The sequence below is a fragment of the Ptychodera flava genome, chromosome 21 (assembly GCF_041260155.1).
Source record: "Ptychodera flava strain L36383 chromosome 21, AS_Pfla_20210202, whole genome shotgun sequence".
Lineage (NCBI taxonomy): Eukaryota > Metazoa > Hemichordata > Enteropneusta > Ptychoderidae > Ptychodera > Ptychodera flava.
Genome location: NC_091948.1, coordinates 25,229,334 through 25,251,956, shown reverse-complemented (window position 1 = coordinate 25,251,956; position 22,623 = coordinate 25,229,334). Strand labels below are relative to the sequence as shown.

General features: G+C 38.0%; 1 protein-coding gene across 3 annotated transcripts; it reads left to right on the top strand.

Moving 5' to 3' along the window:
- Window positions 1-669: 669 nt before the first annotated feature.
- Window positions 670-21,070, top strand: LOC139121829 (amiloride-sensitive sodium channel subunit alpha-like). Of its 3 annotated transcripts, XM_070687034.1 has the most exons (12): window positions 714-743; window positions 4,196-4,287; window positions 11,350-11,944; window positions 12,852-13,042; window positions 14,582-14,688; window positions 15,204-15,367; window positions 15,750-15,845; window positions 16,320-16,434; window positions 16,936-17,014; window positions 17,501-17,632; window positions 18,265-18,340; window positions 18,735-21,070. In XM_070687034.1, the coding sequence occupies exons 3-12, from the start codon at window positions 11,453-11,455 to the stop codon at window positions 18,891-18,893; spliced, it is 1,611 nt and encodes a 536-aa protein (XP_070543135.1). In that variant the 5' UTR covers window positions 714-743; window positions 4,196-4,287; window positions 11,350-11,452; the 3' UTR covers window positions 18,894-21,070. The 3 variants fall into 3 exon arrangements, with proteins under 3 accessions (XP_070543136.1, XP_070543135.1, XP_070543134.1); XM_070687035.1 differs by lacking the exon at window positions 4,196-4,287 and having other exon boundaries at window positions 670-743; XM_070687033.1 differs by lacking the exons at window positions 714-743; window positions 4,196-4,287 and adding an exon at window positions 8,511-8,775.
- The last annotated feature ends 1,553 nt before the right edge of the window (window positions 21,071-22,623 follow it).

Sequence of the window (22,623 nt, the reverse complement as noted above, 5' to 3'; positions counted from 1 at the left end):
GAATCACGACAAGTCAAATCCATAAAACCACAAGAAGCAAATGCGACAAAGTGCCAATAGCACCGCACGATACGAAGATACATCTGCCGTAGCCGATTTCAAGAATATGATTCGGAACACTGGTAAAAGGAAACTGCTGTTTTTGCGACTGTAGAAATTTACAGTAGTACTATGAGATATGAAAAGGGCGGATGTTTCATGGTGTTCGGAATCATGCCCCCTTATAGCAACTTCGATAATTCCAAATTTATTATCAGTAACAAGTTTATACGGTTTTAAAGAATTATTTCGATATCTACGTTGCACTGGCAGCCCCGATTTGTCGACATCGCCTGCCCGTATAGATTTAAAACTGATCAGCACACAAATATAATAACCCGCTCAGCGGTCCTTGTTCAAGCTGCGTTGAACAGTGATCATAATGATTTCAGACAGAAATATCACAAAACAGGGTGCACTGCTGCAAAAGAATAATCACGTTAGGATTGAGCAGTTTAATTTCTGCTCGCAGATGCAGGATGTATCACCAGATATAGTGCAGTTTACTGTGAAAGCTCCAAGAAGATAAAGAAACGCCCTCTTTCCAACCATCACGGATATAGTCTGGTCCCCTGCCCCATTTCTCACGAAATAGAAGCGCAGCCAGCGGTAGAAATGGGACAGGGGACCAACTGCCACAGATAAAGAGAAAACACATTCTTAGCCGAAAGGAAAATTGGACAATTCGCAGCAGATACATTAAGGTGAGCCGCCATACTTTCAATAAGGCGTGAGGCAACTTCCTCCAGAACACCCGATAGGCATCCGGACACTTGATAAAAAAGGAATCGATCTTTTAAATGTTTTTCCATACGAATGCAGTGACTCTACACCTAGGTCCATCGACTGTGCTGTGTCTAGATTTGAACTTTCCTATCTACTGTCATGCGGTTACCATCAGGGGCATATCGTAAAGCAGTTAAGTTCACAGCTATCCATTTCCTGTCCATTTGTCATCGATTTGAATTGCTCGCTCAATGAAATAACAAAACGAAAGCAAATATAAACCGCAAATGACAGTCGGATTAATAAATTTTGTGCAAGACATCTTTTAAGCCCCGTACTTGAAATGTATTTGATTGGGTGATCTTCTTTGGAGAAACACATCAAATCTAATATGAATGAGTTCAGAGATAGATTTATGGTTAGTTATAGGGTGTGTGCAACTCAAAGGCAGTATCATCATTATTAGTAATATCCTACTTAAAATGGAAATCTTTCCAGATTTTTTCAGTGCGTAAAGATTACGCGAGATTGTTAGCATGAAAAGTATCTTATATCATCAAACCATGTAGAGTTTTCTGTCACCGCACTTGATATCGTCGTCCGAGTGTTAAATAGTGCTAAACAGAACAACTACACATTCAAATATTGATATTGTGACGGTATAAATAGAAAACGCATCTGTTGTTTTGTCCTTGTATTTGTTTTCATAGCTGAACAGACGTGCATGTATACCGATACTTATCACCACTTAGCTGGCTTATTCAAAAGCCTTTTATCAAAAGAATATATGAAAATAAAACAAACTTTTATAGGGTACACCGTGAAGCAGAAAGCACGATTTTTCTTTAAGCCTAGAATCGAGGAGAGCTCGTCCATTTTGACGATTTGCTCACTGTTCTGTTTCCATAGTAACACCGAAGATCCTGTACATAACGCGATTGGAACTAATTTGGGAGAATTGGATGCTCATATTGTTCAAATTTCTCAAAAGTGTTAGGTGTCCCATAGCTGAATGTTGCAAGATTACCAATTACTCATGAAAACAAGAAAAGCAGATGAGCTTACATTTCCAGATTAAAACGACATTACTTTATCCCAAATTAGTTCTTATCGTGTTATGTGTACTCCCTCTCACGAATTGCAATCTCAGTGCAAAATACAGTCTCTTTGTTCTGAATCAACCACCACCTGTTACATTAAACCCCATAATCCCTGTTGGGTTTTCCAATACGAACCTAGAACAATATAACCAATTTATCAACATTTGGCCCTGAATAAAAATGACGATATTTTTGTCTACAGAGCAACAAATGCACACACTTTCTCACGCATACTAAAGTCTGTACCACATGCAATCTGACGACATCTAACTCGCCATGTTGGCTGCATATTTTCGAATTATCTTCAAAAAAAGTATTCGAATGAATCTGCACCGTATACGTAAACATTCGCTGATTTCATAATCTTCCTTTTGCCGATTCAAACTTGTAGACCGCTCGGGAATTTACTGAATTAGAAAACTGCCAGCGGATAATTTTACAAACAGTAAATTCACCCTTGCGTTTATCACTTTGCTCAGTTTCTTACATAGTTTTATGAGTCTGATTCGTTCGTCGCCCGTCATATCCACACTTTTGCGGAAGCCGTATGACGTCCATATCGTATTGCGCCAAAATATACTTTATGCAATCAATGCAGTTACTGTAGAATTTTATAAAGGAGAAAGTAACGCCATTTGTCCAAAAATGACAAGGTAATCAGAAACTAAAATAATGAGATAATGTCAAAAATCCTACAACGGGTTAAAATTAAAATAATAAGATTAGAACGACAAAATGATACCAAGAGACTGTCGCGGATTGAACTGACAACAGTAATTTTACATAGGTTTCACTGTAGCCTAGACATCACAGAGTTGACAGCCGAGACTGTGTTGATCTAAGTCAGTCGTATTATTTGATAGTATTTAAATTATTTTCGTGAACTTAAAAACAAGTATATTTTCTTCTATTCTCAAATACATAATGATCTCAAAACAGAACGCACTGTACGATATACAATCTTACAGTTGACAAATTAATTCTAGTCCTGACGAAATAGTCGACAATAACATTGAACACGATTGCAACTAATTTGGGATAATTGGATGGTGAAGTAATGTCTTTAAAATCTACAAATGTAAGCTAATCTGCTTTTCTTTTTACGTTACACACTTGTTTTTATGAGTAATTTGTAATATTGAGACATTAAGCAACAGAGCACCTAAGATTTTTGAGAAATTTGAAAAATACGAACATCCAATTATCCCAAAATAGTTCCAATCGTGTTATTGAAGATTATAGACATACAGGTCATGCTGAAAAGTTGCGGAACACTGGATATTTTCGAAACAATTCAATTGTTAGAGAAGAACAAGAAACCGTGTTTTACAAACAGAAAAAAAAATGGAAGATGCATTAAAAGTTACTGTTAATGGAGCTTCAGAGAGACAAAGTCGCTGACTTAGGGCATAGTTTTTGCAATTTTTGGATTATTAGAGACTGTCAATGGTGGTCAGAACATTCTATAGCATGCTGAACGCATTGAAACAAACCCTTACAGACGGAACGCGCACACTAACCGATGACCAAAATTTCTGTTATCAGCTAGAAATACGTCCTCCTTCAAGCGCAATTAGAGAATGCACTAAACATTCTTGACTTTGTCTCTGTAATTCCGGTTGAATATCAAGTGGAAAATTGCTGTCCTGAATGAGCGAAAAAGTGATTGTATCTTCCTACGTAAAAATGAAATCCTCCGTTTTGAGCCTATTTAAAAACCTACTAACTTTATTAAAAGCCTATAACTTAATTTAACCAAATTTTATTTAATCATCCACGAATTCGTCAGATGTTGTTTTCATACTTACAAAACGTCAACTCTCGACTTGTATCTACAAAGCTTTAAAGTGAGTGCATCATCAGGGATGTACATGTCTCTCTTTCTATAGAATGAAATAGGTATGGAGGTAGACATCATGTAATTGACACGTTCGCGCCAGCTGAGACTGTAGACAAATGCCCTGTAAATGCACAACCAGGTCAGTTGTAAGCGATGGTCATGTCAGGGTACGCACGTGTGTCAGTCGCACCAACAGGAGACAAAGACATCCCGCAACGGACTCTTGAATATACCAATCTGAATCTCTCACAAAATTTTAGTTAACGTTATTTGCACGTACAAAATGATAGTTGAATAATCGAGAAAATAGAAAAATAGATCTGAGGTAAACCTTCACAATGTTGATGTCCGAAATTCTCCACTGCTCATTCTACGTGTCCAACTTATACTGTTGATGTATACACAAGCAACCAGTTTTTTGTTGTTAGTGTGAATGCATACATTCATCGAGTTGACCATGGCCTCTGACCTTTTGCCGTTTTTTTTAAAGAGAGGAGAGCAATTCACTCAAACTTATAAAAGGTGTAGCGTGTATCCGCGATCACTGTCTACATTAAGATCACTACACCAGGCTTTCCAGCGGTAAGTAGGCATTGATAGATACATGACACCAAACATACTTTTTAATCGTACACCACATTGCAGTTGTATAATGTAGCTCTACCAAGTCTTCGAACTCTGACGTACAATGACGCCTTTCTTATACCTTCATTGGCAAGAGTTGACGAGAGATAGAAACAGGGTATAACACTCATTCTCCTCAACAAATACGGCAACCTTATCTTTATCTTTTGGCAGTGCAACTTAGAAAATGTAACGATTAGCAGCAACAAATCTTGAAAATTTGATGATTATTTCGGTAGTACAATAACTCGTTTAGGGATCGATATTGCGGCTGAATGTCGTGTACTTAGGAATATCCCTGTGTATTCACATGACGCTGCATCCTCGACGCTATGTTAGTATTTTCCTCCTAATGTTTGCGTTTCTTAACCTTGTCTGACTTATTATGAGGGTCCTTTGACGTCGTTTATGGAAGCCCTTTTTCTCATGGTAACGATGGGATAAAAGGCACAGATGCCGTCTCCTATTGACATAATTTATATATGTTCGCTCGCTCAAAGAACAAGTATCAACCCGAGGAAGTGTTGGAAAGTGTTTTCACGTCATAAGTTTCGATAATAAATGAAAAAGCCTCTACAGTGTTATGTATATGAGTGTGTAAACAAACTTCAATCTATCGATTGAGTACCGAAGGGCTGTCTGGCCCTCTTCGGCTTCTTTCTTTAGATGAGACAGAGGTCATGCAAAATTGGCGCCATTCAGTTACGACACTCGGGAAATCAATGACAATTTCAGTTGAGAATATCGATGGCAGCGGTAACTGATATCGTTTTACTCGATCTGTCACTTCCTGTATTACGTACAGTGCATCCACGGAGGTAGAAGCGATTTGAGGGTTGCAATGGTAAGTTCAAATGCAACGATAATCGATTCCGTTGCGCGGTAAAAAGCTTACCAACGAAGAGAACAAAGAATAATTTAGAGTTTTCACATTCAAGTGTTTGGTTTGGAAAATGAGGGTTTGTTACTACAAAAATCACATGGTATGATGGCAGCCGTACTTCTTCTATGTTGATACAAGTCGTCATTCCGCCCTACTTAAGTGTCAAGTGTATTGTTTGCAAAATACATTTTTTATTATTCTACTATAAAAATCACGTCGCAGCGGTACATGTGTAATGTCTGGTGTTAGTCTGGCCCAGAATGAATTTGTTAACAATAGCATGATTACTAACTGTACACAATACGTCGTGTTGAGGTTTGTTATATTATATGATAAAACGTTTTCACTATTGCCCTTTATAATAAATCGTTCGGAGAATCCTCTGCTCACAATATAGATTATGTTCAGTACATTTGCCTATTACTCGTTCAAGCAGCTATAGTTGTGCTTATTATTACAGTGAATGTTAGCAGCTGTGTTGAACTTTCACTGCATTTTGCACAAAAGCAGTAAACCTACCGGTATTAAACTAACCTTGACAATTACTCTTAGCGTAGCCAGACCATAGAGCTGGGCAAGACACAGCCTAACAAGCGAATCAAATTAATAGCAGTGAGCTATGCTCATAAATAAGTTCATTGTGGGCAAATTACGTTTACTAACACAAGCCTAAGAGTATTCAATTCATGAAAAGTATGTACAATTTCCATCTATAACGTGCGACAAGGCAAAGGTTCGGAAAGTATCGAACATACCGATTTATCTTTTGTCATAAAAACATGTCACATTCTCTAAGTTTACCAAAGCACGATCACTCAAGATATGCGTATCCAGTTTCCTAACAATTGCTTGTTGTCTGTTTATCTAATTGTCAACTTGGCTACTGCAATTCACTTTTATATGGACTGTTGGACAACAGCGCTATTTGCCGTTAAAGGCTTGTCACTAAATATAGTAACACCAGCGCGAAATCGGAGACTGCTACTCCAAATGAGGACGAATTTTGTCAGAGATGCGTGCATGGTTGTTGTCGTAGTTTGCAGTTTGGGCCATTAATAGGCCAAAGTAATTAAATTCTTTGTTTTGCGTCCCCACCCGCTTAGGTTTTTAAGGTTTCAATGAAAAACACACACAGTGTATTTGAATAGGAAATTTTAGGACATGACCGCTTAGCTTTTCTGGACTAAAATTTTGTTAAAATATTTTATTTGCTGCAATCAAATTACATTGTGTTAATTTTCTTGTGTGTGTGTTTTTTCAGCCGCTCAGACGCGTACCTTTTCCCATTTTGAGTGGACGCAAAACAAAGAATTCAATTACTTTGGCCTTATTCTCTCTTAGTGTTCATTGTAACAATAAACACGATTGGAACTAATTTGGGATAATTGGATTTTCATATTTTTCAAATTTCTCAAAAATGTTAGGTGCCCTAAAGTTGAATGTTGCAATATTACAAATTACTCATAAAACAAGTGTGTAACTTTAAAAGAAAAGCAGATGAGCTTGCGTTTGCAGATTGAACAGACATTACTTCACCATCCAATAGACGATTTTCCGCTGATTGCGAGATCTCGCGAGACTTTAATACATGCCCGTAGAAACAGGTTTCCAGCTTAGTAATACAAGTCAAACTTTGTATGGAACTAGAAAAAGTGCAGAACAGAGCAAAGGTTGCAACTTCCTATATTTTATGCAGGGTTAACGTAATAGCGACTTGTCCTGTTTTACGCAGTTTGTCCTGTGTTGCGAGAACGCGTCCACTGCGAACCACATATTATCGCGATATCTCGGAATGTCACGCGCGGTTCGGAACATGGTCTATTATCCCAAATTAGTTCCAATCGTGTTAATATAGCAGCCGCCTATACAGTTGTGTTTTCGTCGTTCTTGCATGAGTACTTTCCAAAAATATAATCTAAATTAGAGCGTAAATACATGTATTAGCGTCATAGAACAAACCTTTGGTTTTGGATTTTTGTTTTGTATAAACATCGCCGATTGATTGATTAATGCACAGCATGCTGTCGTTCTAGGTATTCTCGCAATGGATTTTCAATCCATACGATGAAAGCAAGCAATAAACGCATTCAGGCGAGATTTACAGCGCATTTAAGCTCTGAGCTGGAACATATATCAGAAGCACGTCATTTACTTCAAAAAAATATGGTCAACCCCACCCATGATTGATCTATCAGATCTATTGAGAACTTGGCGCGAGTCAGAAAAGCCTTGCGCAGGCAAACATTTCAACCGTCACTGGCATTTATATTCGCATTGCCTTGAATAAAAATATCAAAGACGGGGATATGGAAAGATCAAATTTCCTTTGATTTTAAAAGTAGCTATTAAGTAGCTATTTTGTATGGACAAATCTAATTATTTGCAATGCATCTGATTATTGTATTATGGATATCATCAGACAAGACACGTCCGTTACCGCCCCTGAGTTCCTTAAAGTCCATCCTTTGCAAAATATCAGTTTTCACTTAATTTGTTGGCCTCGGTCTGTCTATAATGGAACTACTTTTTGGTTGGGTTTCTTACACATGCTATTTGATAAAATAAGTAAACAGGTTTACCAATTGTCGTAATTAGACATTTAATGGCTTTCATAATAATCATTGGATGTAAAATTATGCGAAACGTGTTTGTCTGGCGTCATTAATCCTCAACATACTACGAAACAAATTTGCTTTAACAGCTGTTAGTAATTCCGCTTTTTACAGAGTTTTGTCATCGTTATTGATGTCTTGTTTGATTATATGTGAAAACGTTTGTGAACGTCTATTTTGTTTGTTGGGCAAGGACCAAATTACTTGGATGAGAATGATTTTAGCAACCTATAGATGAGTACCCAGATTTCGCCTGGTACTTTAGAAATAACATTGTGCGCTGGATCTCATTGTGAATTTGCATTCGCACTTGAAAGCGCTGGTAAATATGCTGTCATGAGTAAAACATGAGTCGAAGTTGATATGACATGACAAAATCAACAAAATATCAATGTGCACTTAGTGTATTTTTTATTTATTGTAAAGGAGTTAAGCAGGATTATATCTATGTATTTGCTCATCAAAATAATACTGCAAGAGCGGTGGCAGTCCCTGACAAGCTTCGTCCAGAACAGACGTTTTATCTAGTTTCGAAAGACAACAAACATGAGCAACAAACCAAAGTTTACCTAGTAACTGTACAACAACACTGGGTAGGCATAGCTATATAGACGACCATATGGTGACTAATGTGACCTCATTTTACCTTTTATGTACCACACACCGCCGGCCTATTGTATTGGCCACTATCGAATCATGTAAACAATAGACGTCGACCACGAAATTTGCTAGAGCTAGGGTCATAACCTTATGACGTCAGAAGTGCTATAGTATCTGTGTATAACTCACGAGAATCGCACTCCATTTTGCCTGTAGAACGGCCACTTTCCTTAACAATGGCAGTTGTTTTAGGTTAGATTGGCAACCTTAACTACGCCAGGTTGTTCAGAAAACAAGAACACGTTGGCTGTGACGTGAGTTCTACGCACTGCTTTACCAGTACTGTCGTAGGTAAGCAACTTCTCAAACAATAACTTTTCAATTAGTTTTATATACGACGTAGCCTTCTTTCAAGCGTTGTTCACCTGTGAATGTTTCTTTGCAGTTTTACTTGAAGTCTTATCTTCGGAACATGGCAGTACGTGTCAGGGCGGCATTCATGTCTGCGACATTCCCGACCAAGTTGTCTTCCTTCAACAACACATTCCAGCCAAACACCGTTTGGCGACATAATTCCCCCGCCATTCAGAACTTACTGAAGTGACTGGTCATGGCGAATTGTTGGGCGTGATTCCTTTACGGTGCATTCGTTTTTATTCAAGGCACGTAACTACTGTACGCGTTCCTCAATATCTGTTGACCCAACCATAAACATTGATACTTCATTAAGTTGGTTGTCTATCGACGAATAGCCAAACATCAGGTTTAATCGGCATGTGTATTGTGCAACACCGGTATTTATATATTGATCGATAAATATTTGATCTCAAATCAAAAGTAAAATCTATTTCATAGGCAAACTGTGTTCACTTTGAGATCCGATGGAAAGAATAGTGTACAATGGCTGTCAGGAACTCTAAGTTGCTTATATCGACTGGGGAAAGTAACATTAATAGAATTTAACCTAGTTTTCCTTGGATCCGTTGAACTGGGATCCGATATGTCAGCTTCAATTTACACAATAGCTGGCACTTTTCAAGAGAATACCGATAATGAAGTCTTGTTCGTTGGAGAAAGGGACTTTGCTTTCATGCTGGTATCTAGATATCTATGGCCATGTTTAAACGTTTTAAATGTCTGCATTCATGAACTGTTACTGGTTAGTTCAAGGCTATGTTAGTCAATACAATTTGCGGAAGAATTGTAGAGCGTAAAATTTGGAATAAAATGCCAACTAGGGGTTTGAAACGATTATTTCCTCAAGATAATTTTGGATTTTTGTCGATCGGGTAAATTTAAAATGATAAGTTTAACAGTCGACTGTGTTCCCTATACATCTCAGACAAATGTGATGTGAACACAAACACTAACGGCAAATATAAAAACATGTGTTTCCGATAACTTGGCTCAGAAAATTAGGATTGGTAGGTCAGAGGATTTTTTTTTTACTTTTCTTTTAGTTGGCTGAGACCCATAAAATACGGTAAAATTTAGAGAGTTGTTGAAAATGCGAAAGAAAATGTCTAGGGTCGGCGAGCTTTTCTCAGGTAAGGTCGGGTTACTGGAGGGAAACATATATATATTTTTTGCTTGGCCTAAGTGATTTGCCACACTATGGAAAACGACATCATGCAATTGTTATAGCTGTGTAGCTGTAAATTAAATAGAAATGTGTCAATAATTATCGATATCCTTTTCACATCGACATTTTGCTCAACAGCAATTTACCCTTATATCTGAACTGAGAAGATGGGATAATATGCTCCTGCGAAGTATGAAAGTTAATTTCCATATTTATGATGTAATACAGTGTCATTGATATACAATTATGCTTAATGACACGGATTGATATTATTCATTTCTTATAGATTTTCTGTTTGGGATGCTTGGAGAAAATTCCACATTCATTTCGTTTTTAAACATATATCAAATATGCATATTATTTTTTATTTTTTTCCGGGTATCTCAAATATAATATTCTGTGGCTTGTGAACGGATGAGGTGACTGTTATGGGTCGTAGACTTCATGAATAGTATAGAGAAATGTCTCAAATTTACACACCGTGTCGAGGCAACCTGAAATGCGGTCTTTGTGCAAATTAAGCAGCCTCTGAATGGTTGGAAAACTCAGTCTTAACAAATGTGCCTCCAAACAGTCTTATCCAAATTGAATTTCCCTTTCTCACAGTGCACATAATAACTTCCATTTGATCTATTGAGTCTAGCCATGCACACGATACCTTTACAATTCTGGTGTTTACACACAGGTACCGTACATGAAGCCTATGCAGCCTATGTACCGAATCTTCATAATTGTACAGCCGATCACGTGTTGTAACATGCTGACAGCTCATTCAATACGTCGTCACAAATGTCATTACGTCATTGAATAGTGTCCTGTGATTAACTGTAATTCGCCTTTATTCTATACCAAATGATTTAGCCGATGAAATAGTGAAGTAATTAAAGGTCGTTTTACCCCTATTTTGTGTGACGAATGCTTGGCAGGGATTGCGTTTTATAGATGATTGTACTCATGGTGTCGATTTCAAGCAGTCGTGCACTTAGTTTAGGTCGGTACACACGATACAAGTCTCTTGTAAAGACCTGTTGTACATCTTATCATTTCTGAAGTGAGAGCGAGCATGGACTCTAGTGTATGGCGCATAGCACATCGTAGGATGGAGTCTGCGCAATAGGGATGAACGCGATCCATCCAGTACCAGGCTTCTCTCCCATATCGAGGTTATCCCGTGCAAATGTTTTCTCTGTGAATGATAACAAGTACATGAGAAAGCACAATCTTATACTTGAAGAAATCGTGAAGTGGGCCCGAAATAGCTTACTACTTTCACAAGCCTCTGCGGCATTTGCTTTAGCGAAATTTTATGCTAATTAAATGTACGATTTGATTTTTGTTCACAGGCGCATCGATCATTCTCCGAATAAAGTGCGCATCAGCTGCAGCTTTTTACGTAAATCGACAAACATCGAGAACTAGTAACTTTATCTCTTTCAATATACACGAATGGAGTTGACAACAGTCGAGGGAAACGGAAGCGTAACTTTCGATCGAAACACGACAGCATCCAATAGACAAGATCAAGGGCACGCTGATAAGCAGGATGGCAACCGAAACAAACAGTCGATCAAAGATGCAGCATATGAATTCAGTCAAAACACCACGGCCCATGGAATCCCCAGAGCGGTTGCCGCAGAATCCATACCGGTCAGGATAATATGGCTCTTGATCTGTGGACTATGTTGGGGAGTCTTTCTCTGGCAAGCAGCGACTTCAGTCAAGAACTATTTTGATTACAAGGTGACATACGACATATCAGTGGAGTTCAGGGTACTGAAATTCCCAGCCGTCACTGTGTGTAACATCAACCCGCTCCGCCAATCGAAGCTCGGCGAACTGGGCGAAGAATATCGGGATCAGTTAGGATTTTTAGATTTCGATTATGAGACTGACGGGAATGAAACAAGTTTTGATTGGAACGAGGATGTGGCGGATGAGGTTCGTATTCATATTATATGTCTTTTCGAAAAATAATTCAATTGCGTTGATCGTAGCAATAAATCATATCTATATCATAGCTATTCACAGCAAACCACTGTAACCCGCCTGAATCACACAACTTAATGGTTCTTATTTAACGAGAAAAACGCCGTCGTAATAAATGTAGTCATTGTGTGATCCTGTATGCTAATGATGTGATATCAGGATCATCTATAACTGAAGCACGTACATATACATGTATGTATGTATGTATGTATGTATGTATGTATGTATGTATGTATGTATGTATGTATGTATGTATGTATGTATGTATGTATGTATGTATGTATGTATGTATGTATGTATGTATGTATGTATGTATGTATGTATGTATGTATGTATGTATGTATGTATGTATGTATGTTTGTATGTGTGTGTGTGTGTGTGTATGTATGTATGTATGTATGTATGTATGTATGTATGTATGTATGTATGTATGTATGTATGTATGTATGTATGTATGTATGTATGTATGTATGTATGTGTGTGTGTCTGTGTGTGTCTGTCTGTGTGTATGTATGTATGTATGTATGTATGTATGTATGTATGTATGTATGTATGTATGTATGTATGTATGTATGTATGTATGTATGTATGTTTGTATGTATGTATGTGGGTAGGTGGGTAGGTGGGTAGGTGGGTAGGTAGGTAGGTAGGTGTATCTATCTATCTACAGGTATGTATGCAGGATTGAGTCGATTTTAATAGAATTTAATGTTGTCAACGCAACACAATTAGATAAACTTATAGTTTTGACATGCATACGTTTTCTAGGGGTAAGACGAATGAGCCTAGCTATACGTATTCCTTTCTGTCTGACTGTCCGCCCATGCATGTTGCTCTATGTCTGTCTGTGTCTGTACAGCATATCGATGAAACATGGTGGGATTCCGAAGAAGAGGGGGACTACGACGAATACGACCCCGAATTTGCCTCCGAAGTGAATCTAACCACGATTATGTCTCTGTTACCCGATGACGTCAGGGAGTCCATCGGTCACAATAAAACAGACTTGATACAGGATTGTACCTTTAATGGCGTGAAATGTTCGCCCCAGTAAGTAAAGTTTGAAAACAGTGAGTGTCACGCTTGTTACCGTTTACGCTCCCTCATTGGACCCTTGATATTGTCATGTGTCTGCCTGTCGATTATCTGTCATGTTGTCTGTCGGTCAGTTAGTATGCCTGCCTGCCTGCCTTGCTGCCTGTCTCCAAAGGCCCTTTTCCTAATCGCTCGGTTTTTTTAGTTTTTTGTTTTAGTTGTTATAATCCTATGTAATAAAGACAATACAAATCATTCTGACCCTTTCTTTCACCAGCACAATTAAAAAAGGAAAACACCCCCTAAAATTATCACCAGCAATGTGCAGTCGCAGTGAATATGTTAGGAGACACTCTCCTTCTATCGGTCATGCCACAGAGTAATATCATAGACAGAGTGGCAACACTTGCATGCCTTTTGTTCCATGGTCGTCTCGGTAGACTATTGGCTTTTCATATTAAAATGAGCTTAAAAGGTGTTAAACTTTTTGGAGGCTTGGTTTGTGGTTGATAATTACACGAGATTATGCGAAACATACGATGAGATGGCATCGTACTGCCAGTCGCGTAGCAACCATAGTTACTTTGTGAGCTCTCAGGCCAGAAACACTGCCTCACGCCAATCAAAACATAACACGCCAGCAGTTTCATAAACATGTCCTTTCTTGGCGCACGTGTAAAAGACGGTATGATTGACCGTAAACCATTGAGTAAAACCAGACAGTATCGATAAAAGACTTTCAAATTTGGTTCAAACACACTCATTATATATTCATAAAAATATGAGAGGAATTTTTAAAACGGTAACACCCACTTTCCTGAAGCTCAAAACACTCCCGTTTTCGTCAGCACATCAATTCCGATCAGCACCACACGACAACAACAACACAAGCTTTGTCGAACATACTTTCGCTTAACAATTGGTGAAAATCCGAAAATTACCGAAGGGTGCATGGTCGGCACTCTTCGGAAAAGAGAGCCAAGAGCTTCGTGAGGCGAGGCAAACATGGATTGCTTACGTAACCGCTTCACGCCTTAAACAATAGCTGTTGCCACTCTGTCCATGATATTACTCTGTGGTCATGCCTAACTTTACGGCTTTTCAAATCTCCCATCCTGTTCAACAATAGACGCGGCGAGCGGGAGAGTCAACAGACGTATAAGAATGACAGGCGTCTGTTCGGCCCGTAGAAATACTAGTAGATATCATATAACCGCCTCGAACCGGTTCTGTTTGGTTGGGTTCTTCGTGTTCACTAGAGCTGAAAGTCACACATCGCTGATGTCGGTCGTCGCGAGTTACGTCCTATGACCTGCAAGTGTAAGCACATGATTGTAATGACAAGGAAACTTGGGATTACTATACGGCTTGAAGTAAACGGCGTACATTTTAGAACACAGAATACTTGACTCACGCTTAAAACCATGATTGAGATTTGTTAGGTTCGTTTGTGATTTAGAGGCATTTCGTTGGTTGGTTCATATTAGTTTAGTGGGTATTTCGAGATAATTAAACAAGTTTACAATTGGTATTAGTGGTTTCTTCTCGTTGCAGTAACTTCTCTCTAGTGCTGAATCCAAAATATGGAAACTGTTATTCTTTCAATGTTGGAGCAAACGACACAGAAATCGCTAGCTCGTCAAGACCAGGTCCATCGAAAGGTAAGACACTCGCAGATTTTTGCATGTTTTAACCTTTTTATAACATTTACTGTCAACAATTTTGTTTACATCTTAGGAGACATACGTTCACGGTTTCTATATGAGGAAAAGAGGTGGTCCTAAAAACGTTTAAGTCGGCACACTGAGCACAAAAACGAACCAGTTTTAAAGTCTGGTACGGTGAAACTTACACATTCAGGTTTGAAAGGATAATGTATTCAACCCTATTACATTTCTGAGGGTCAAAACGAATGAAAGTTCAACGGTTTTACTGATCATCACTCAAGTCCATTGGAACTGACTTTGTATGAAACTTATTATCAATAATTTGTGAATAGAGAGAATTTACGCGTATTATTTTTGTGATATCTGCATAAGGAATACGTGCCCGTTTAGACTGTGATATTTTTTTTTCACAGACCTTCTCGATATCTTGAAGTTTTCCAAACGATAAAGTGATTTTGCAAGACTGCTCTCAAAAACTTTATTTCAAAAACTTTTTTACTTGTGGACAGGTCTCCAATTGACTTTGTTCATCGAGCAAGATGAATACTTGCAGGGCTTCACTGAAAGTGCTGGAGCAGTCGTCCTCATCCATCCCCATAAGATCGTTCCATTTCCAGAAGAACAGGGAAATGAAATACCGCCAGGATTCTCTACTTCCATCGGCGTGCGCTTGGTAATATTGATGTCTGTCTTTGGCTTTTCACTCCGCCTCTCCCATAGCAAACGTCTTAACTCATGCCCGCAGCATTCAAGTTTACTTCATCATCACCGCTATCATTAAAACTAAAATGGTCTGTGCAACTGATTTAGGCAGCATCATCCCCATATACCACGATCACCAACCTCACGGGACACCACGACATCCAAACAGCTCACAATTTACTATGATATCACAACCACCAACACAAACCGTCTTAGCTCCTTCCACTTTTGCCGGCTCCTCATCAAACATTTGATAGCAAAACATCTTTATCTGCCCTGAGTACCAATCATATTGTAGTTGCTGTTACATGATGCTTTCATTATACTGTTCATTTGCTTTCTCTATATTGCAGTCACACATACAAAGACTTGGAGGAAAGTACGGCAATTGCTCGGAAAAATCGTCGGGCGAGGAATTATTGTATGACGGATTCGATTATTCAACTGAGGTATATGGGATATCATTTTTTTTAATTCTTTCATCATTGTTATTCTTAACAATTTTTCATGCCATTTCTACGCAATTTACACACCTTTTATATAGTTTGTATCTAATTTTGGAGCATACATGTTTCGTCTATTAGGGAACAAATGTTGGAATCAAATATGATTGTTATAATGATCGACTAATAGTTTATGTTTTGTGGATACGACCCGTTGCAGCATGCATTATTTCAGCGACAATATTTTTTCTCTATTGGATCATTTGAGCGTTTGATTCCCGAGTCGTCCTGGTGAAAGAAGTATGACGGAAATCTCCAGAATTTTGCGACTGAAGACGATCAGAAAATACAACCAAAGAGTAGTGCTTGTAACTTTTGACTCAAAATTGTGTATATTATACAAATTTAAAATATGCCTTGTTACGTGTACAGATCAGAGTAATATTTCAAAATTCGATTGACTTTTTTCTCTTCATTTAGGCATGTCGGAGAACTTGTTTCCAAAGAGAGGTAATGGAGTCTTGCAACTGTTATGATCCCACAATGCCACACGATGGTGATAATTTGTTAGCTTGTAGCGAAGAAACAGACACAAGTGAGTGTGGTGACCGTGCTTTTTAGTCATTCACACCGAGATCAAACGTGAATTCACGAGATCGACTAAAACACACTAGAATTGTTCAGATAAGTGGTCGTTTTCTTGGTTCAAATTTGGAAGTCAACTGTGAGCTTACCATGCCGATGTTAAGAGTGATTTTCTTCTCTGTTTTTGTTTGTATTTGCATTTCCCCATAGTGACCCATGCGGAAAGAACAGGGGCCTTTAACCAAGAAGTCTTTTAGTTGTATTTTTCTGATAATAAATGACGGTTATGCCAATAGGAATAGGATGACAATAATCGTGCAGCATATGTGAAGTTCAGTGATAAGTCAATATACAACATAAACAGAATTATTGGAAATGATATAATCATGATTATGAATTTTGAAAGTAATACAAACTTTATATGTGTGGAAACTGTAAAGTGGATTCTCCACTGTAACTGCGTTCATTTCTTCATTCGCTTTCACCGTTTTTATATCTCATTCTGAGTTAGACACGTGTTGGAGTACCATTTCGAAGCAATTCAACGCAGATCAATTGGGATGCACGGCGGACTGCCCCCAGGCTTGCAGGTGAGTTGCAATCAACGATGAAAGTAAAAAGTAATTGAGATTTTGTCTCCTTCGGTAATATCAACGCCAGTCGGGTCAGTGAAACATGTAACATCATCACTTACTTTGACCATCATGGAATAGCGGTTGGTCATTTAATCATTTACCTTAGACCGTTAATTAGCAACAAAGATTAAAGATTAGATCCCTACTTTCCCTACGTTCATTCATTTCGTCTTCTTTAATTTAGAATCTCTCTCCGTGATCTTTCATCTTATGCATTCCTTGGCCTGGCAGAAATAACCCATTTACCAATATGTATACAAACAAAGTCAAGCAATGTTTATGCATATATATATATATATATATATATATATATATATATATATATATATATATATATATATATATATATATATATATATACTTGTAAAATTCAGAAAAGGTAACCTTCAATACAGTCTGCGACAGCGGTCATTGCATGAAAGTTTGTTTTTCTATATTCAGCGTCGATTCATACAAGGAAACCATATCGATGTCTCTTTGGCCTTCTGAAGCATACGACTTTAAGCTGTTCTCAGAACTTAGCAAACGAAGCAGAAAGATTAACGAGCAGTTAGACAGTCTCGACGAATCAAGGTAATATCGAAGTATTTTGATCTGTTCCTCTGATCACATTAAACGCGCCAAACTCTTCAATTCCTTTCAAACAAGTTACAATACCACAGACGCCGTTTACACTTTGAACGACATAGCATTTTTCCTAATTTAAGTGGGTACTTCACGTAACAGCGTATGTGTGAAGTCTTTGTTGATGAATTGTTTATTCAACCAGATAAACGGACAATTACAATCCCTGCCGTTTAATAATGAGAATAGATAACGCAATTGTCGTTTTTTTTCTGCATAAACTCTTATTTTGAATGAGATATTAAATCGTATTAAGTAGTATCACATTCATGACGATCATTAATGCTAAAATTGAGGTTTTTTTACCTCAATATGTACCCCTTCATCCACTGAGTAAACTATTGTTACTATACGAAACTTTACATTCTCTGCCTTTTTGAAAATATTTAGTATGAGGGCGTTTTCATGTCATCATTGATGAGAAATTTTGCTGTGAGAAACGCGTGTTAGCACAGTGCGACGCAACGGAAACCTTAAAAAAGGTACTTCTGATTGTCATTTGATCCTTCTGGAGAAAATACATAACAGTCAAATATTTAAATTTCCCCGTTTTTTTGGTGTTTCTTTTTTGAATTATACAGGAGAAATCTGGTGAGGTTGAAGGTGTACTATCAGGAGCTGAATTACGAAAGCATCAGGGAGAAACCTGCACTTGATGTAAGACATCATTGTCATGGGCATTCATTGCTTATTTCTATCACTGTCCAATCCACATTATAAATATAAAGTTTACATGCCATCGTAAAGGCCGAAAGACCGTCCAGTATTTAATTCTCATTCGACCACTGCTAATATAAGCCCAGTTATACTGTAGACTGCGGAAGCAGTTCAGCGTGTGTATTTATCTTGCTAGTTGTGTCACTATTCCAGGAGACCATTTGGAATTTCGCTGGTCAAACAAGCACTGATATTCCTTGAACTCAGGCTGCTGGTTCGCTCCCTCTGCACGTCGTGGCTGGAAAAGTAGGCGTTGCCACCAAGTCCGGTAAAGCTTTAAATGAGCCAATGCATATAGTCGTTAACAGGCGTCTCATTTTCACCTTCTTTACAGACTGTGGCTTTGTTGAGTAATCTAGGGGGCCTGATTGGTTTGTACATCGGCGCGTCCGTCATATCGGTGTTTGAATTCTTGGAGTTTCTCGTCACCATCTTCTTCTTAGCGACCAAGAAGGCACGGAAAGCAGGACAAATCTCCAATATGCCAACGTAAAGAAAGGGATTGTCCTCTTTCAGTCATCTACAAGACATGCAACAACTGTAAATGAGTTGCACTTTGAGTATTTTATCTGTTAGCATCGAGCTTGACTCTAAACGGAAGTGTCAAACAAGTGAAGACATTAAATAACTAATGTAATGTAGGCGTATTAACAAACAAGCAATAAGAAGAATCACAGTTGGGCGATTATTTATTGTCCAAGTCAACTGATGAGCAATATATAGAGTACATTAGATGTAACCCTGGAAGAAGAACGCATACAATCATGTTTTTAGAATTCACAGTTTTTTTATAGACGGATATACTTTAAATCACTTGTTACAACAGTGTTTCTTTTTTATTTCCTCAAAGGTCACAATATTTACTCTTCCTTTAAAACCTCATTTGTATTTTTGTGACATGACGCTGAAAGGGCGGCTGCGAATTCGTGCAATCAGAAATTAAGTGTGAGGAATGAATTATCACATTGGTATCTCTGCTTTGTTGGTTATCATGATGACTTGAGCAAAAGAGGAGACAAGATTATACGCCGAAAATTAAGGAATGCTCGCTCTCTATTGGGCAACTGCACTGCTTGTGGATGGATATGTTTTGAATAGTGAAAGAAATGTTTTTAATTATTGGTCAAACCTGATACTGTTTTTCAACGAAACCGACGACAATTAGTAAAGGGTTGAGGAGGTATAATAAGGGACAAAATCACTCATTTTTAGCCTTTTTTCATAAATTGCGTTGACTGAAAAGTCATTTGTGGTGCTTGACTTCTTGAATACACTAGTCAACTGTGCACAACCTCAACTCTGCCCGCAGCCAGACACGATTAAACATTCAGTGAAACATTTTACAATCTGTTCCAAAATCAAGTCCAAAAATTCAAGTGCACAATTCTCACCATACATGGCTGAACATAAACTGTTACATAAAGTTTGAACCTTATGCAAATGTTTATAATGAAATCTGTATCGGCGGTGTCTTACATATAGAAAAAGATAGCAGCTTTCCGATCCCTTACATCGTGGCAAAGTTGTTTCATAGGAAAGCAAGTTGAAAAAGGAAACATCCATTCTGTCGAGAGGTCACAAACGAAATTATCTATTTGTATTCAGCAAAGGTGTAAATATTATACTTTTGCAGTTATGTATCGCCGTCATTTTATACATCAGTTGACTTTATGTAAATATTCAATGTTTGCTAGCTCGGTATCACAAAAAGGGTAAAAAAGAACATTTCGTCTCTTGAAACGGTCTTTAAAACAATCCTTGACCTTGCCAAAAATGGTAATCTGCTTGGCGGATGCCTTCGAAGCACGAAAGTCTTTAATAAATAAATTGATGGCTAAATGGACAATTTATTTATGTTAATGTTGTGGTATCGATAAATTGAACTAATTTTTATTTGAAGTAATGTTCTACGCCGTACAATTAACTTACTTTGAGTCGAATATGTTCGTACGTTTATAAAACTCTGCAGAAACGAGTCTCACGAAAGTTCGCGTCATGCTTTTTTGCGAATATGAACGGCCCCCTTTTAAAAATAACTGATCCAGAATTATAAAAGTGTAAAGCCTTTTTTGTCATGACAAGTATATCCTGTTTTGCAGTAAAAACAGGAGTAACTTTGCTCGGAGCATAGCATTCCGCGAATTACGCTGTTTTCTCATCAGCCAAATTGTAAAGTGCCAGAGTCTCTAAATGCAAAGTTCGCCTATTGGTGGCGTCATTCATACATGACATCGATTTCGGGTTGGGAGGTTGGCAACACCACTCTATACTCTGTTTAAAGTTACTGCAGCAATCCATTCATCTCTCAGGGATCATCTAAAAGAACTTACTCTATGGCGGTATAACTTTGCATTTCCCTAGTCGAGACTTGCTTCGGATATGCACAGATAAGAAACAAAACGCATTCTGATAAAAATCAATCAACAAATCTTACTAATATTTTCATCAAATCTACCGAGTTCTTTTAAGAAAAGGCTTTTCAAAAGTTTTCTCTAGGGCTTCAGCTTACAAAGTTTTCTGATCTGATCTCAAGTGTTTCACTCTAAGTTCGTAAATTTCCAAAGCCTGTCTTAGGACGGTAGACCATTCTGCCAGTTGACTTTAATTTTTGTCATCTCTTTGAATTGTAAAAGGGGTTTACTGAAAATAAAAAGACAGTTTATCTAGGAATGCATTTTCGATCTTTTTTCTCATCTGATTTGAGGTGTTTGACCCTTCGCATTTTCCAAATTTCCACGTCTGTCTAACGACGACAGATAATTCTGCCAGTCGATTTAAATTTGGTTATCTTTGAATGTATGCGGAGAGAGCACTGTTTAACGATTGGATTTGGCGAACGGGTCACTGATTGAGAGTGCTCACTGAAGTTCATTTCAGTGAATATGTTTTTATCTGAACACAAACCCGTCTCTGGCTCCGATAAAGCTGTCACGACGTACGGTGCCGCGTATTTCACGATGGGATTGACGAATCGTTATTCAAACAAATTACAGAGTATAACGAAGGTTTCCCACAAAATCCATCTTTACGGGGAGATAGGATTGATCCTCTGATTCTCAGTGTGACCCAGGTATCTAAAACCTGAATTTCGTGATTTTAGGAGTAGAACAGAGAGAAGAAGAGAATTTAATCTACGCTAGTTTTACTATTTGTTAATCAATGATCATTTTAAGGTGTTTCGCGCCTCGAAAATGAAAGACTTCAACTTTTGCTCAAACTCTCGTGAAGCAGACCTTGAACCATTCTCTTTGCAAATCAAGACTAAACCTCGGGGTCACCATGCAAATGTTGGTGCTAGAGAAATATATTAACCAGTACTTACCGATTTTTACAAAACTAAGCCGGCGAAAGCGTGTTTTAATCCATTAGCTTCACAACGAACTTCCAACAGTGATAGATCAAAAGAATAGTGTAAAAGTTTGATAGTCAGAATATCGGCCCCGAGGCAAATATTCTACGGTAACCTCAATATTCATATTTGAATCATTTTTATTCACGAATTGCATGCTTATTGTCGTTCTTATTTTCCGTCAATTGCACGGGCGTGTGTAATTTTATGTAATTTTCTACTTTCGGCGAAGCTTGAATTACTCCCGCCGGTTAATATCGGAATAAATAAATACAATTACAATAAAATATCCAAAATCCAGCGTGCTTATCTCTGGTTTTAATGTACGAAAGTTCCCTTGTGCGCGGTCACACATTTTGTGTCGAGTTTACATCCTCTCTTTCCCTAATTACCAAGGTTTACCGGGTGACAAGTCATAGATGTACGTAAAAACTTTGTAACAGCAATAGCATGGCTGAACCGAGTGTTACCGGAACGTGACTCACAATGGCGTACTTTGTAAAGCTTCTTCATGGAAAACGAACGCCAGTCTCTCTGTCTGTCTTAATTTGAATTATGGGATAATCATGATCATCTTTTGTCGAATACCATACCATTCTTTTTAATGAATCTTGCCCAGTTGTCATTTCATCGTGATAACCTTGGGAATGTTAACAGATCCGAAGGCCTGTGTGTCCTTATATATTAGAATTGATTGTGAACGTTTTGAGAGTTGTTATGAAGAATAATGGCTTGAAGGTCGAACAATTTTCTGTTTTATAAAGTGGTGTTTTTATACTTAATCTTTACCGTTCACCCGTCCCGTGTTTTCGTCCATTCATTAAATTCGATCGCCCTCGCTTGGTGGATGAACTTCAATTAACTTCATATAGTA

Excerpts from the sequence above, each read along its gene's own strand:
- LOC139121829 (XM_070687035.1), top strand. The coding sequence starts at position 11,453 with ATGGAGTTGACAACAGTCGAGGGAAACGGAAGCGTAACTTTCGATCGA. Across the intron at positions 15,846-16,319 it reads GATTCGATTATTCAACTGAG|GCATGTCGGAGAACTTGTTT; the intron begins GTATATGGGATA and ends CTCTTCATTTAG. Across the intron at positions 17,015-17,500 it reads GACTGCCCCCAGGCTTGCAG|CGTCGATTCATACAAGGAAA; the intron begins GTGAGTTGCAAT and ends TTCTATATTCAG.